Source organism: Neophocaena asiaeorientalis, unplaced genomic scaffold (assembly GCF_003031525.2).
Source record: "Neophocaena asiaeorientalis asiaeorientalis breed wild unplaced genomic scaffold, Neophocaena_asiaeorientalis_V1.1 scaffold397, whole genome shotgun sequence".
Lineage (NCBI taxonomy): Eukaryota > Metazoa > Chordata > Mammalia > Artiodactyla > Phocoenidae > Neophocaena > Neophocaena asiaeorientalis.
In genome coordinates this window covers 3,137,701-3,154,153 of record NW_020173231.1, presented here as the reverse complement: position 1 = coordinate 3,154,153, position 16,453 = coordinate 3,137,701, and the positions used below count along the sequence as shown (strand labels likewise).

Genomic DNA, 16,453 nt, shown 5'->3' with positions numbered 1-16,453 from the left:
ATGTTGTTGGTCACTAGGCCCAGAAGATAACTGGTAAAAAAAAATGTTCTGTGATCAAATACACTGGGGAAATGTTATGTCTCTCTTGGAAATTGTCAAATTAGAAGCAAATAAACCTAATTAACTTGAACTTTATGTTTCCTAACTGTATTTGACTAAGATCCCCTCTTTTGAGTGCTTTCCTCATCATCCTGGAGGCACACCTGGGAGGAGTGTGGATGAACCACCAGGCCCTTGGTCAGTCCTCCCAAGTAGCATCTCTTACAACCTGGCTTTTGTCAAGCGTGGGCAGCACAGACCGACACTACAGCTCTGAGAACATCAAGAGCAATCCTTTTATAAGCATCAAGGCAGCTGAGCAGGACAGAAAGCCTCTTTATCTCGGCAAAGAGGTGGACCAAAGGTAGGGTCAAGGCCAGGACATAGGTCCCACTCAGGAGACTAAACTGAGTCTGCTCCAGCCGACAAACAGGCCATCGAGGTCCCAAAGTTCTTGTCTATGACACGCAGACACAGTCATTTCAGCCTGGATATCTTCCAAAGCAGATGTATAGGCACTGGCCTCAGTCACAGAGGAATCTCAATTAAGCACCCACAAGGGGCTTGACTCTTAAGTCACACAACTTTTGGTGTCCCCTCCAAGGAAAAGAGTGGTCAAATGTCCCCCAAATGAGTCAGTTCTTTTATCGGGCTGTTAACTGTAAGTCAATTAAATGTTAGGGAATGCCTACCAAAAACGATGACTTTGGTTTTGGAACTATCAATCTTTTTTTTTTGACAGTAATTAACATAATTACGCCAGTTGTCTGTTAAGCCATCTCCCAGTTCACAATAATAAAATTATGTCATCAGGTAGCTCATCTAAAAGACAGCATACGGCAATGTGCAAGGCACTCTGGGAAATGTAAAAATGAGGAAATGTAAAAATGAAAAAGATGTGTCTTTCAAAAGCACATAATCTAGTAAGGGGCCAGAGAGAGCACTAGAGAAAGAAATTCGTATTCTCACATTCATCTTTGCAGCACCTGGTGAGGTATCTGGTGGAGAATCGCATTCAATAAATATTTGTCTCAATACGTTTGCTACTTACCTTTAACATTTTTACTTGTATACAATTTTACTTGTATACAAACACCAAACAGTCAAATACCTAGTCAAATATAATGTAGTCAAATAATACTTCTGGGTATCATTTAATGCGCTTACAAAGAAGGATTTACAAAAAATCTTACACCATTGTGAAGTAAAAAGAAATCATTTTAATATACACACTTTCACTCAGTTAATTCAACATGATTTCTCCTAGGCATGCATACCCACTTAGCTTGATTTGCTTCATAGTTATTTATTTTTCAAAATGCAGCAACCCTCCCAATGAGATAGTTGAGTTGTACTCTTTAAAGAGTACAATGTACCTTGTCCTCAAAGAGTTTTATCAACTTTAACATTTTCAAAGAGCCCTATGAGGCTGCTCAATATGGTGGGTTTTCACTGAAACTTCTTATTTGGAAGACGGCAGAACAGACTAGGACCTTCCCAAGTCTACTGGTTGCTTGTATTCATATCACAGCTCAGGTGGGTAAGAGGTAGAGACTGAATAATAAGTAGATCACCTCCAAATGCAGCTGGGTGAGAAAGCTTCATTTTTAGAAGGGAAACCAAATCATGAAAACCTTCGTAATGGTGTGATTTGTTTCAGGGTTCTTTTGATACTTAAGAAGGGAATTAATCCTGGTGCACACTGCTCTTCTTTACAGCCTTCTAGAGTTTTCTTCTCCAGCCATCGTTCTTCAGCCAGGTGATTTACTGTACTTGCTGCAGAAATGAAAGCATGAAGACTCTATCTACTTTCATAATCAGAGGTGGTGATAGCCTTTTCATTTCCTGCCAAATGGATCCGACCACACTTTTAACCCTATAGAAAGAAACACGAATAAAAACAGGATTCGTTTTTAAATTTCCTACCACTTCCCTCAACCCCAAACAACTAAGATGACATCAGAATGAAGTTGTGCGATTTCCATGTAGTTGGAGTTAGTGCGGGCAAGCTGCCGGAACCCCGGAACAGGACGGCTGGGAAGCCGTGGCAGCTGACAAGAGACTTTTAAATGGCTCAGAAATTGCCCCACGGCAGGGAGATATGTATCTGGCCTAGCTAAAAAATAAATGAATAAAAAAAAAGACCGCTGCCACAGATTACAAGAGTTTTGGCTAACAAGCTAGAAACCTCTCATTCTCAGCCAACTTGGATCGTCTCAAAGTAACTAACCATTCAGCCATACAGGGAACTTTTGAGCTTCTGTATAAAGCAGAATCCCGCATCGATTAAAATAGCTCATAAGTAAACAGTGTTTTCCCGTGACGGTGGTGTTTAAATAGGTGCTTGGTAAATATGTCTGCAAAACAGCTACTTATGCTTGATAGTTAATGGCACACTTGTTACACACTTATGCCCACTTATCAAATGCAGAAGAGAAACGTGCAAACTTGCAAAAACTCTTCTGGAGTAACATATTACGAGGAAGTCTTGGGGTGGCAACCTCTAAAATGGCAACTGCTGGGAAATAACGGCACAGTTACAATCCAGCCTCGAAGCAAAGATTTCTCCTGCTGCAAAGCACCACCCCCAACGACAACACACTAGTACACGTGAGACTTTGTTGTGATTTTTACATTTACCTGGTGGCTGCACGTCTTCTTGGACAATACCAGCTCGATTTATGGCTTGTTCCTTCTCTGAGAAACACAACAGAAAAATTACTCATTAGAGAGGGGACTGTGGGGCAGGGCAGTGGAAATCTTTGTATCTACGTGGAACAATGACACGGGACAATCAGGAAACAATATATCTGAGTGCTATTAAATTCAGAGCTGCCATTGCCCAAAGCTTTTAGGTTACAGAAGTTAGATCCAATCAAGCCAAAAGACTGGATATTTTCAGTGAAAGAAAGCAAGCCGTACTTCAGAAGAAAAGCTTCTAACGAACATCTTTTCCCAGTGATCTCAGCAGTTTGGAAAGGCAACAAAAACAACAGCAAAAGAACAATTTTGAAAGAACTGGTGGGTGTGATAATGAGGAGAGCAAGGCTGCTGAACTGCAAGAACAAGTACAACTCAGGAGAAAACGATGCAGTTTAGGTGTCTAAAATGTACTCCACTGAGGGCCTAGACCCAGAGCTAAATATGCTATGTTTTTCATAGGAAATAGAGCAGAAAATTAATCTTTGGGTGGGTGGCTTTGGTTTGGATAATTGAAGCGTCCCTAATTGACCGCAGGTGCTACGCCAATTAGTAAGCACGTTTTAGCGACAGCAGCTTAGCCAGTCTCTTTGGAGATGTCCCACAGGCGAAGGCCAAGAGAAACTGGGCATTTTATGTCTGTGGGCTTCAAGCCCTCACACATCTTTCTAAGTGGTGTCGAATAAACCTAAGGCCTGTGAAAACAAAGACTTACTATTTTAAGTATCTTGGAAAACAAATGGTGGCTTTTCAGCAGAAAGACTTGCAGCCAAAGGATGTTTACTACTATATTATAGTAATTAAGTGTTGTAATCAAACCTTTGTTTTAATCAGGCTGACGGTGTTTCTTTAAATCCACGTTTAGCTCTTATTTAATATTAGGCAGTTTTCTTTATTCTCATAAAGATACACAAGCATAAAGGTATAGGAAACAGGGCTTTTCCAAATCAAATATTCACTGAACTTGCTTCTCCAGTGATGTGACGGAAAGTCAATCCTAAGTGACCTGTCTGAGAGTTTTATCAATGCTAAGTTTTGCTTTGGCAAATAAAACACCGGGCAACAGGGATTATCTGAATCTTGACGTCCAATTCTAAGCAAGACAGAGAAGACACAGCATGAGGAAGTTGCTTATACAGAATGGTCTGATGGCTCCACTGGGCCTCTCTGAAAAGTAGCAGGTAAACAACAACCAAGACCCTGTGGACCAAGAGATGCCAAAAGAGTGGGTGACAATGGGACCTCTGAGGTGTCAGACTTCCTAAAATAACACAAAAGGCAATCTCATTTCCTAAGAAGTTAAATTCCTGTAGGAGTGAGCCCTACCATGCTGTCACCATGTAAGTCTCCAAGTATGGATGTGTCTCAAACATGCTCTTAGAAAATGCCAACTAGTAAAAGACTACACTGTCATCGATCATGCCAGGAACAAAAACAGATATCATTTTTCACAGCTAAAAGGTCCATTCTCCAGTATCATGGAAGAAGGAAGAGATGAATTTTTAACACATGCTTGATTGCCAGAAAGCATTCTAGATGTCCAGGTTTGAGAGAATCAGACAACCTGGTGAACAGAACACATTCTCCAAGAGGCAGGTCCTGCAAAGCCAAAGAAGCTGGCAGCCTGCCAAGCATCAGAGGAAGTTGACTTCTGGTGGCAAAGGAATCCCTAATTTGTGTTCTCACCTCTTACAATGAAATGGAGAACCAAGTGAAGAGAAAAGAATGGCTGTCTTCACACTTCCTTGCTAATTGCTAATGAGGTTGGAGAGAGGCTGAGGATTTATTTTAAATAGACCATAATCTCTTTATAATCCTTGTCCTTATGCAACCCCCTCTTTTTTTGGCTTGGATGGGCAATTTAAACCGATTTGCAGAAGGAGTTCCTACCAAGTGATAACCGGTATTAGCATCCTATCTACATCCCCTGGTTCTTTAATCCATTAATGTTTTATAAATACTCTAAGGCCAAAGCAGTCTTATATAAATTCATGATATGACACAAAGACACTTTATTTGTGAATGCGAGACATGCTAAAGGGAAAACAAACTGGTCCCTTGGGACTTAGCAAGCACATCTTGATGAGGTTGACAGTAGGTTTCTGTTTTGCTATCATTAGAGAAACAGCAAATGTCTCTCAACCTCTGGAAAAAAGGGCAACACAGAAGTCAGGGGTTTAACTATGTGGGCAAATCAGGATAAGCTAATTACTGACCTTTTAGTAGTGAGCATGCTTCTATCAGGAGTGAAATGACTGAAACGCAAATATGCAGCATGGGGCCTGGAGCTTCGCGATGCCCGTTACAAGTTCCCTCTCCAGTGTCTCAGCAAGCCCGACTCTGCCCCCTGGTGCTAAGGCAGTGAGTTGATTTGCAGTTTTAATTGAGGATCCTTAGCTCTTCTCAAAGGGCCAAGGTAGATTATTTAAAACGTAGTAATACATGCAGACGGGCTCATTTTTGTACGGTAGCAAAAGAAGCTACCTCGTAATGTTTAAGTCTTTGAACATGAAACCTATCCTTATATTAAATGTCCATACTGTGAAATCTGTGTGACTTGCTACTTTATTTAATATTCACAGCAAATTGATACAGCGTGCCTAACTGCCAGCCCCCTCAGTGGTCTCGTTACTGACTAGTTGAGGGTGCCCTTGGGGAGGACCAGCAGATAAAAACCTAAAAGCAGGTGCAGAATCTGACCTCGGTGGTGGGGGGGGCTACACAGTGAAACCATCACCTCAGGAACACCCCTCCATCTCCTCCTGCCAATGAACAGTTAAAATAAAAGCAACTCACAACCTGAGGTAATTGGACAAATGTCAACATTTGAATATGGACTGTATATTACATAATAACATTGTGTCAATATTAAATTTCCTGGATTGGATAATTGTGATTATGTAAGAGAATGTCCTTGTGCTCAGAAAATACATGCTTAAGTGTTTAGGCATCAAAGCTCACAAGGTCTTCAACTCACTCTCAAATGGTTCAGCAAAATAGTAGTAACGATTATATATGGAATGTAATTATATATGAACATATGCGTGTCCATATGTATGTATGTATAGACGTGTAACATATATATAGCGAGAGAAAGCAAATGTGGCAAAATGTTAACAACTGGTAAATCTAGGTGAAGGACATAAAGGGATTCATTGTACTATTCTTAGATCTTCTCTGTCGGCTTGGATTTTTTTTTTTAACAACAAAAATACACAACTGCAAAACAAGTATATGGAAGTCCAAGAGCACTGTGACTATTCCATGATAATTAATTGAAAGTCTCTTTTAAAAATAGCAAAAATAAAATAAAATAATACTTTTCTAGTGCTCCCACTTTGCTGCAGTCTGACTTCGGGGTGATCCAGAACTAGACGTGTGTATTGGGGGTGAGTGTGAGCCAGCGGCTGGGGGGACCAAAGGGCCATCGGAAGCGTGGACTCCTTCCGATACCATGAACACTTTAGTTTCTCACCAGGGTGTGTGGTAGAATCCAGGCAGCTTTGTAAGGCCTGTTAGAAAATAAGACTTTAGTCTGCGAATTTCATTCGACTCTAAGGTGAAAGGAATAAAAAGCATATTCTGAGCACTTGCCATATAATCGGGAAAATGCCCTTCCAAGGTAAGAGGCATTTCTGAGTCAAGTGATTTCTCGCAGGCCTGCTCTGACTCTGTACCACACGCTTGAGGTTGGGGGTGGAAGGGGAACGGGAGGAGAAGTGAGGTATCACAGCTCTCCCACGTAACCTTTGGCTTTACTGGCAGACACTCTCCCCTGTCCTAAAAGCAGGTGAAACAGGGCATCATTAAGCAGCAGACAAGGCTGGGGAGTTAGGGTCTAGTGTCTATCCAGGAATAAATGTGCTAGGTGACCTTGGACAAGTCACCTAAATGAGGGGACTGAATGAACACAAGATTTCTGGCAAAACCCTTTGTGCTTCTGCACACCTAACTAAAGTTAAACATGAACAGGATCACAGAAAATGATCTTATTCTGTTTCATTTCACAGGTTGCCCTGAAATGCTGTTATTTTTTAAAGCCACATTCAGGATCACTGTCTGGTTCCAGGATGCAGAGACAAAAGGCAGACCAGGCTTCAAGATATAGCGCCTGAATGTGTGCTATATGTATAGCTTCAAGTATGCTTCCCTGAATGTGGGCTCTTCCCACGAATCATGCTGTGCCAATAGGCTGAAAGCTAATAAGCAACGGCTGGATTCCCTCCAGAAGCACAGCAGAACCATCCCCATACTTCTGGTGTGGGACTGACAACTGCCGATGCCAACTGCCATCTCCCCAGTGCTCATTTCACTACTCAGGTATCACGTGTGGAGCTGACCTTGTATTCCCCCTAATACTTGGTGAAGTCTGGCTGAGTTAGTGAAAGAGCTAGAGAGCACACTGAATGTCAAAATGAAATTCAACACAGCAGTCTTGTGATAATGGCCTGTCTGCTTTTAAATCATAGAAGATCTCCTTGGCTTTATTGTACCTAAGCAGCCTTGTGCCTCTTTTCTACTGCCTTGAGGCTTATTCCAGCAGGGGCCCTAGAGCCTACCTGTCCCCATACCCAGGCCGGCCAGCATCAGTCAGGCTGGCCCAGATGAAGGGTCAGCAGTGTCTCGACACTTGGGCCCTACATGGCCTGGGCTCCTTGCTGGCCTCTGGCTCCCCTTCTCAAGGACTGGGTGTCTGCCCGGCCCTTCCAAGGACTGTGGGCTTCTCCTCGGTCTGCCCAGAATTCTGGGGACCATAAATGTATGAAGGACGCTCAGAAGAGAAACAGCCAACAAGAGAGGCTAAGGAGTGGATGAAAGGCAGGAGCAAAAGGGCAAAGCCAGGAGTACTGGCGGAGGGGCAGTCACGAAGCCCAGGGAAGAGAGTGTCTCAAGGAGGGAGAGTCTGGCTGGGGCTTGTGCCTCTCACGCATAGTCACCTGACCTCCTGCGTCACAAAGAGAACAGAAGCCACAACAAACAGGAAGTATCTACAACCTCCCAACATCACAGCTACATCTAGAGGTATCCACACCTGCCTTTCTCCTCAGTTGCTGGAAGAGGTGTCCTGCCTTTGGTCCAAGTCTCCCTCCTCCATCTGATCTCAAGATCCCATGCCACCTCCCACTCTATGGACTCTCTTCTCTCTCCAGCAGTCTTCTTTGTCCAGAGGCTCTCTTGGCTCTCCCGCTGCTCCCAGCCAAAACGAAAACACAACAGTCTCCTTGACCAGCTGCAAAATAATTCGTCATTCTCCTCTCCATACAGACCAACATCTTTAAACAGTCAACCTAATATACTATTTACTCTTCAATCCACTGCTATCTGCTTTCTGTCATCAAACCACTGAAAGCACTTCTAACAAAACAACCAATGAGCTTTACCTTCTTTTTGCTAAATCCAATGGATATTTTCACTTTTTTTCTTTCTTACCATCTTCAGGCAGCCTAGCCCTGCTGACCACCCCCTTTTCATGAAGAGCTATCTTCTTGGGGCTTGAGACTGCAGCCTCTTCTGGTTTTAATCCTCGCGCTCTGGCCACTCCTTTGAGGACCCTTCCTCCTCTGACCACTTGCTCTTCAGACCCTCAAATGCTAGTGTTCACCTGCATTCTGCCCTGGACCAGCTTGTCTTTTTCAATCTCTGAATGCTGCCTGGGAGCCCCACCTACTGCAATGACTCTGCTTCCCATCCAATGCCAGTGACGCGCCATCTCCAGCTCCAGCTCAGATCCTGTGGCTCAGCTCCCATCGCCTATAGGAAATCTCCAGGAGCATATCCAGGTACCTGAAACTCAATACACCCCAAACCGAACTAGCAGGTCCTCTCGTCCCCCAAACAGACTTCCTGTATTTCATAATGTCTAGTACCATATCTCCTCAGCTGCTGGACCCAGAAAGCTGGGTGTCAATCTTTCCTCTGCCTCCCTCAGCCCTGAGCTAATCAGTCACAAATCCCTGTAGAGGATTTATTTCTTAAATCTGGCTCCGGAATTCAGTCCTTCTCCCCAGAACCATAACCACCACCACTCTGGTTAAGGCTACAGTCACCTCTCCCTGAGGTCACAGAAAGCACAGCCTTCCCGCATCTGGCCGTCTTACCTCCAACCTTGACCCTCCCAGCCCCTCCGTCACACACAGTCAGAGATTCCTGGAAAGAGTGAATCTGATCACCTTGCACTCCAGATTCAAATTCTTCAATGCTTTTCCACCGGCTGGACTCTGAGGACAGCAGAGGGTTACTGAAGTATTTTAACTAAGCGAGTGAGAGGATCGAATTCAAAGAGCAAACAGCACAATAGACTTTCCGACAGCCACAATGGAAGACCTGGAGTTCTATACATTCTCTGACACACAAGAATGGATGTTCCCAGTTACAAATTCTCACCAAAGAAACACAAAGATGTATTTCAGAATGAAGAAAACTGAAACTAGAAAGGTGTGAGATGAAAGAAGGATCAGTGAGTAAAGAATGAGGGTAAAGAGAATCAATCGGTGACTGTATAAAACACGGATGGTACTAAGTGATCTGGGGAGTAATAAACACAAGGCAGAACGGGTGGGGCGTCTGGGACAGGAGCTAAGGCATTCTAAGGTCTTTGTATATTTCATAGGAGGTAAAGATATTGACTAACTTTAAACTGTCACCACAAAAGAAAAAGAGAATGTAAAACTTTCAAACTAGTAGAGGGTAAGAGAATTAAATAAAGAAGCCTTGAAGGCAGAAAAGGAGAAAAAAGGGAAGTAGAGAAACAGAAGAATAAATAGAAAACATAAGATAGGAAAAATATAAATAAATAAATAAATAAATAAATGTAAATATATCAGTAAACATAAGTGAAAATGATCTCAATCCAACAGTTTAAAAAGATTATCAGATTGGATTTTTTAAAAATCCCAGTTTAGGGTTTCCTTGGTGGTGCAGTGGTTAAGAATCCACCTGCCAATGCAGGGGACACGGGTTCAAGCCCTGGTCCGGAAAGATCCCACATGCCGTGCAGCAACTAAGCCCGTGCGCCACAACTACTGAGCCCACGTGCCTAGAGCCCATGCTCCACAACAAGAGAAGCCACTGCAATGAGAAGCCCGTGCACCACAATGGAGAGTAGCCCCCGCTCGCCACAACAAGAGAAAGCCCGCGCCCAGCAACAAAGACCCAACACAGCCAAAATTAAATAAATAAAATAAATAAATTTATTTTTAAAAAAATCCCAGTTTAGGCTGGTTATAAGACTTAAGGACAAATAAAGGCTAAATATAAGAGGATATCTATCTATATCTGTATCTCTCTATATATACATATAGATATACACACACACCAGGAAAACACTAACCAAAAGAAAGCTGGTAACTATGATAATATCAGATAAAACAGAGTTCGGGAGAAATATCAGGGGTAAAGAGGACTCATATAATAATAATTGAGCCCCCCCCAGAATATTCTAGATTGTGTGCACAGAATAATATGGCCTCAAGATATCTAAGTAACAGAATTAAGAATGATCTGGAACCATCATATACAGAGCTCTGTACTTCCAAACAAGAGAATATACATCATTCCCAGCACACAGTGAACATTTACAAAAACTGACTTGTACCAAGTCACAAAGCAAATCTTGACCTATCAAAAAATCAAAATCATATAGTCTGAAATCTTGGACTACAAATGCGAAGAAGGTAGATCAGCAGCGACACACTAACCAGAAAGACCACAGTGGCTGCTGGGTAAAGAATGGGTGGTTCTGGGGACCAATGGAGCAGGGAGATCCGCTCAGAGTGCAGGGAGTGGGTGGGGGACTAGGTACGTGTGAGGCAGTGACATGAGAGAAGAGCTCTGACCGTCTTGTCCGGTCACATACATCTGGCACCTAACACAGTGCCACACACAGTAATTGCTAAAATCCAGGTTTAAAAAAATGAAAAGGAAGCTAACTAAATGCTAGCTGAATGCGCTGAAATGAACTGAAGCTCCGTCCTCACAGAGGGTTCCCATGACCCGGTCACAAATGCCTCACCTGGGTCGGTCCACCTGCTTAAATCTCCTTGTCTCACTTCCCTGCCCTTGTGATTCCTTATTTTTGAAATGTTTTTATGGGAAGCCTAGTGTAAAAATATACTATGTGTTTCTACACCTGTTATCTCATTTAATTCACCCCAAAACATGTAAATTCAGTCCTGCAAATTCCACTGTTACAGATGAGGAAACAGGCCAGGCTCTGAGAGGTTAAGTAACGCACCTTAAGGTCCTCCTCTAGTAAGGGATTTAGACCCTCATCTGACTTACTTCTCTCACCCTCTAAGAGAGGCAGTATGGTGCCCTGGTGTCACGATTAAGGGCACTGGTGCAAATCCCAGATCCGGGACTCATCGGTTGTGGGTCCTTGTACAAGTTAACTGTTCCATACCTCAGTCTGTCCACATATAAAATGGGGATGATGATCACACAGCAGCTACAATGAAGGGTTGTTATGAGCACCAAATGGATTGATATATAAGAAGTACTTAGAAGAGTGTCAGACATATAATAAGCTTTCAATAAATATTAGCTATTTAGTATCATTACCTGTTTAAGGAATCAGTTATGACTCTCAGATAAGAGTGTCCAAATTAATTAAAACTGAACCAGAAAAGTGGGCAGGTGTTGACTGCCTTACAGTTAAAAATGCAGCTATTGTAGCCACACGCACTAAATGTTCACTTAAAAGGCCTAATCCGTCTGTCTCAAGGCGACTCAGACAACCATAGACTCCGGACTACCCCTATAAGACTGTTGTTGGGAGACACAGCGCAAACCCACACCCTGAGCATCTGACCCAGAGGAAGGTTTCTCAGCCTTGGCACCATTCGCATTTTGGGCCGGATAATTCTTTGTCGGGGGGGCTGTCCTGTGCATTGCACAAAGTCTAGCAGCACCCCTGGCCTCTATGCACTAGATGCCAGTAGCACACACCAGCCCACCCTATGCCATCCATTTTGTGACAAGCAAGAATGTCTCCAGATAGAACCAACTGTCCCTAGGGGGACAAAAACCATTCCCAGTTGAAAACCACCGCTCTAGTCTTCGTGACTGAAACTTTTCTAGTGGGATCCAAAGCAGACCCCCTTGTCCCAAGTTCAACTCTAGAGGCTGTCATAAAACAGCGTGGGGCAAAGATGCAGTAAGGACGGATAATGCAGATAGATTATACAGGGCTTCACACAGCCCCATGTTCACCCTCACGCATGGTGCATGGAGACAGGCTGGAAGGCAGAAAGCTGAGGCCATTTCAATCTTGGCTGATGAAAAGAAGCCGCAAGGAAATCTGTGTACTTAAAACGCTCTAACTCAGAAACCAAATGTTGTAGCATCTGTAATGGGCAGAGCATTTACACGGAGTTTTCGCCTTCAAATCGCCAAGCTTTCAGCCTTCGCTAATATTGTCAAGGGGCACAGTTGGCCCTCTTCCATCTTCAAGATGCTTCAGGTTTCCTGGAGAACAAAATGAGCCTGTAATGCCTAATATTTTCTCTCTGACAGATGGTTTCAGACGTATCAAAGTGCTAATCCTTGCTGAGGTATAGGTCTCAAGGAAAGAGAGCTTGGCTTTTAGAATGATAGGACTTGAATGATTAAGGAAGAAAATTACTCGCAGGATATTGACCATTGTCATGTGAGCAACCAGCTTAAAATGAAGACAGCAGAATCTGAAAAAATATTTGAGGAGAAAGGAGAGGAAAAACTCAAAAACCCAGGTTAACAGTTTAGGTTTGAAACATTTCCACTGAAAAACATCTTTGGGAGTGGAAATAAAGTGCAATAAAAACACCTTCAAGCTCAGGATAATTAGGGTCCATCTCCCTCCCCTCAACATCATCATTCCCAGCTTCACTGTCTGGAAGGTCTGGAAACAGAGACGGGAGTAGGAATACTTGTCTTGCCACTTACTAGCTGTGTGTCCTGGGGCATGTTGAACAACCTCGCTGAGCCTCAGCTTCCCCATCTGTAAAACAGATAATCCTTACCTCAAAGTGAGGTTGTGTAAATTAAATGGTCCCATGTGTGCCTAATGAGATACATTAAAAGACTTCAGTGAATATGAGTATGAACTACTATTTAGTGTCGACCTACTATGTGCAGATTGCTTTCATTACCACCTTTGAGTCTCACCAGAGGCTAGATGATTTTATTATACAAACAGATAACTACTAAAGGGGTTGCTGAGATTCTGAGAGATTGAGTCACTTGTCCACTGTCACAAAGCTGCACACAGCGAGATTCGAACCCGGGTCTCCCCGACCGGCGAACAAAGCTCTGACCATGGCCCCACGTGGGGAAGGGAGGGGAGTTACTGAGGCCAGGCCACCGCGTGGGGTCAGAGGTCACTCTCAGTTACTGGGCCCAGGCCACCGCGTGGGGTCAGAGGTCACTCACGGTATTCCTCCAGCCGCATTAGGGGCCGGAAGTAGATGGGGTAGAAGGCGGCGCCGATCAGGGAGATGAAGCCGCCGAAAATGAGCGCGGTGCGCAGGTTAGTTGTCATGGCTCCAGCCGGTGGCCGCCCTGACCCGCCGAGCAGCCCTCACTCTCGGAATCCCGGATCCCGCCGGCGGTATCGTGACCCCGCTCGGAAGAGGAGGAGTTGCTTTCGCTTCCGGGCCTTGGGGGCGGGGCTAGGAGGCGGGGTAAGGGCTGGGTGGAACTGGGGAGGGGCGGGGTCAGGGACCCGGCGCACCGCCTCCCGGGCTCTCCCTGGCCGCTCGTAGCGCTGGGCGAGCGCGATCCGCGGCAAGAGACTGGAACTTTAATTGATTCCCTGTTCTGCCCCCGACCCCCCAGCCTGGTTTTTCTCTCAGCCGCTCCACCCACCTATCTTCTGACCTCGTTTACCACTCCCTCCTTTACCAACCACGGTTTTTCGTTCTTCCCCCATTGATTTGATTTTTGTGACTATACCAGGAGGTGGATGCTCTCTATGGCTCGTTGATTTAATCCCTGTATTTTTTACAGGTGAGGGAATCCTGGCTTGGCTGCGCGGATTTGGACAAGTCACTTGGCCTAAAGGGCGGTTTGAGGGGATTAGAGACAAAGGTGCAAATCGCCTGGCCCAAGATGTCCCGCAGGGGATTCTGAAATCAGAGCCACAGGGGCTTATGAACCACCTGGGAGGACGGTTTCAACATCCAAGCTACATCTGACTCTGATTTTCCATGCCCTCCTCTCTCGTTCTTCCCTTTGCTGGATGTCAGGGTTACGAATGAGGATGGAGAGTAGAGATCAGCACAGGGCGGGGAGCCAGCAGCCAGTCCCACTGATGGGACCTTGGGGCTCTGCCTTGTGGCCTGAGGTGGGAGCCACTGAGGACAGACATCTGCTTCCTCTTCCTGAGATTGCCATCCTCCATGCTTCCAGGTGGGCTGTGCCGGCATACGACCCACCCAAGGGTACTGGGCAGCCAAGACTAAGATTCCTTGGGCCTTCATTCAGTCCTTTATTAAAAAGAATGATACCAGTGGCTGGGGGCTGCAGAGGAAAAAAGACCCCAGCACATCTTGACCCCAGCATCATTGTTAGTCCAGAAAAGGTCTACGATCTTTCAGAAATGGTGTAGAGGACACAGGTTTCCTCTTTCTTTGTAGTTTTGTAGTTGAGTCAAGCTATTTACTTCCGTAGTTCCAGAAGCATATAAACCAGGTGTTTGATCTGTCAGCAGATTTAGGGACTGTCTGCTATGCCCCAAACATCAGGCAAAGTGCTTTGGGGGCCACAAAGATGAATAAGACGTGACCCTTGTTCTCCAGGATCCTGCTATATGGATGAAGAGATAGGACATGTACATAAAAAGATAACTAATGACCAGATGCCACCTGTTGCTGGTGAGTGATACGGTCCTGTGGGCTACCAAGTTCAGAGGAGGAAGACAGATGACTGTAGGGTGAGACAGCTGCTCCTCAGGCGCTTGCAGGAGCTTGTTAGGGGGAAGACAAAAGACTTCATAGCAAAGAGGGAAGCTGCAATGCATGCTTTATGTCACGTGATGTAAATATCCCAGGTGTAGGGCACATTTGTTGTTTTAGCCACCCAGCATCCACTTCTCTTTCTGTTAATAGTACCCCAAATATCTTTTGGCAAACCACTCCTCTCCCGATTCGTGCGGTAAACTGGGGCTTCTCCCCCCAACCCCGATCCTTACTCTTGCCCAGCTCTGAAGGTTAAGCATATAACCAAGCTCCTCACTCATCATGGGAATGATGGGCACTGGACCCAGGCCTGATTGTCCAGTGTGGCTGCATCCAGATTGTCCAGCCTGGCCACATTACCCATGTTGAGCCAAACATAGTCTATCCCAGCTGTTGGGAGGCTGGATTTGAACTTGAAAGGATGAGACTCTGGAACTGCTGGGGACCATGGTTTAGAGACTGAGAATGAGGACATTATAGCAGAAAGAGAGTTGAGAGATGGAGAGAAATCAGATGCTGACACTACGTTTGAGCCCCTGAAGCCAACTGTGCCCCAAACTGGATTTCTCAGTAACATGAACCAGTAAAGTCTCCTCTTCACTGAAGCCAGTTTGAGTTGGGTTCCTTTTTTTTTTTTAATAGATCTTTATTGGAGTATAACTGCTTCACAGTACCGTGTTAGTTTCTGTTGCACAACAAGGCGAATCAGCCATATGCATACACATGTCCCCATACACCCTCCCTCTTGAGCCTGCCTCCCACCCTCCCTATCCCACCCCTCTAGGTCATCGCAAAGCACCGAGCTGATCTCCCTGTGCTATGCTTCCGCTCCCCACCAGCGAACTATTTTACATTCAGTAGTGTATATATGGCAATGCTACTCTCACTTCGCCCCAGCTTCGCTCTCCCACCCCATGTCAGCATGTCCATTCTCTATGTCTACCTCTTTATTCCTGCCCTGCAACTAAGTTCATCAGTACCATTTTTTTTTTTAGATTCCATATATATGCATTAGCATATGGTATTTGTTTTTCTCTTTCTGACTTACTTCACTCTGTATGACAGACTCTAGGTCCATCCACCTCACTACAAATAACTCAGTTTTGTTTCTTTTTATGGCTGAGTAATATTCCATTGTATATATGTGCCACATCTTTATCCATTCATTTGCTGATGGACATTTAGGTTGGTTCCATGTCCTGGCTATTGTAAATAGTGCTGCAGTGAACATTGTGGTGCATGACTCTTTTAAAACAGAAGGAGTTCCAGATGAAATCACCACAGGTGGGATTTCATTTGCTCAACATCTCCATGAGCTCCAGGTCAAGCGTTACTCTATGATTTAGATCAGGTCACTGAGAGCAAGAGACCTCACACCACTGGCTGAGCCAGGACCAGGACTGAGCTCTCATGATTCCTAATCGAATATGCTCCTCCATGACATCCTGCTGTCTTTGCGAGCAAGCTTGGCAGATGGCTGGCTGAGCCCTATCCTCAGAGCCTCTGAAAGCCAGTGTGGAGGGTGCCAGGGTGTCCTCATGAAGTACCAGCAGTGCCTCCAAGGCGGGGACAGGACCAATGTGGGACAGATGAGCCACCCCCTCTCCAAGGTGATGAGGGAAGTAACTGGTGGTTTCTCTGTCCCCTCATGCTGATCTAGAGGTTTTAGACTGGCCAGCAGCCAGCCTATAATCTATACAAATACACTAATCTATACAAACAATATAGTCCATCTATAGCTTATCAGCATCATTATACCATCACTTGCCTGCCACTGAGTC

The 16,453-nt window shown here is 44.8% G+C and overlaps 1 protein-coding gene across 1 annotated transcript; it reads right to left on the bottom strand.

Moving 5' to 3' along the window:
* Window positions 1-1,177: 1,177 nt before the first annotated feature.
* On the bottom strand, window positions 1,178-13,329 carry SMIM20 (small integral membrane protein 20). Its single transcript, XM_024745539.1, has 3 exons — window positions 13,147-13,329; window positions 2,680-2,736; window positions 1,178-1,915 (listed from the first exon to the last, which is right to left on the bottom strand). The coding sequence occupies exons 1-3, from the start codon at window positions 13,253-13,255 to the stop codon at window positions 1,878-1,880; spliced, it is 204 nt and encodes a 67-aa protein (XP_024601307.1). The 5' UTR covers window positions 13,256-13,329; the 3' UTR covers window positions 1,178-1,877.
* Window positions 13,330-16,453: the final 3,124 nt, after the last annotated feature.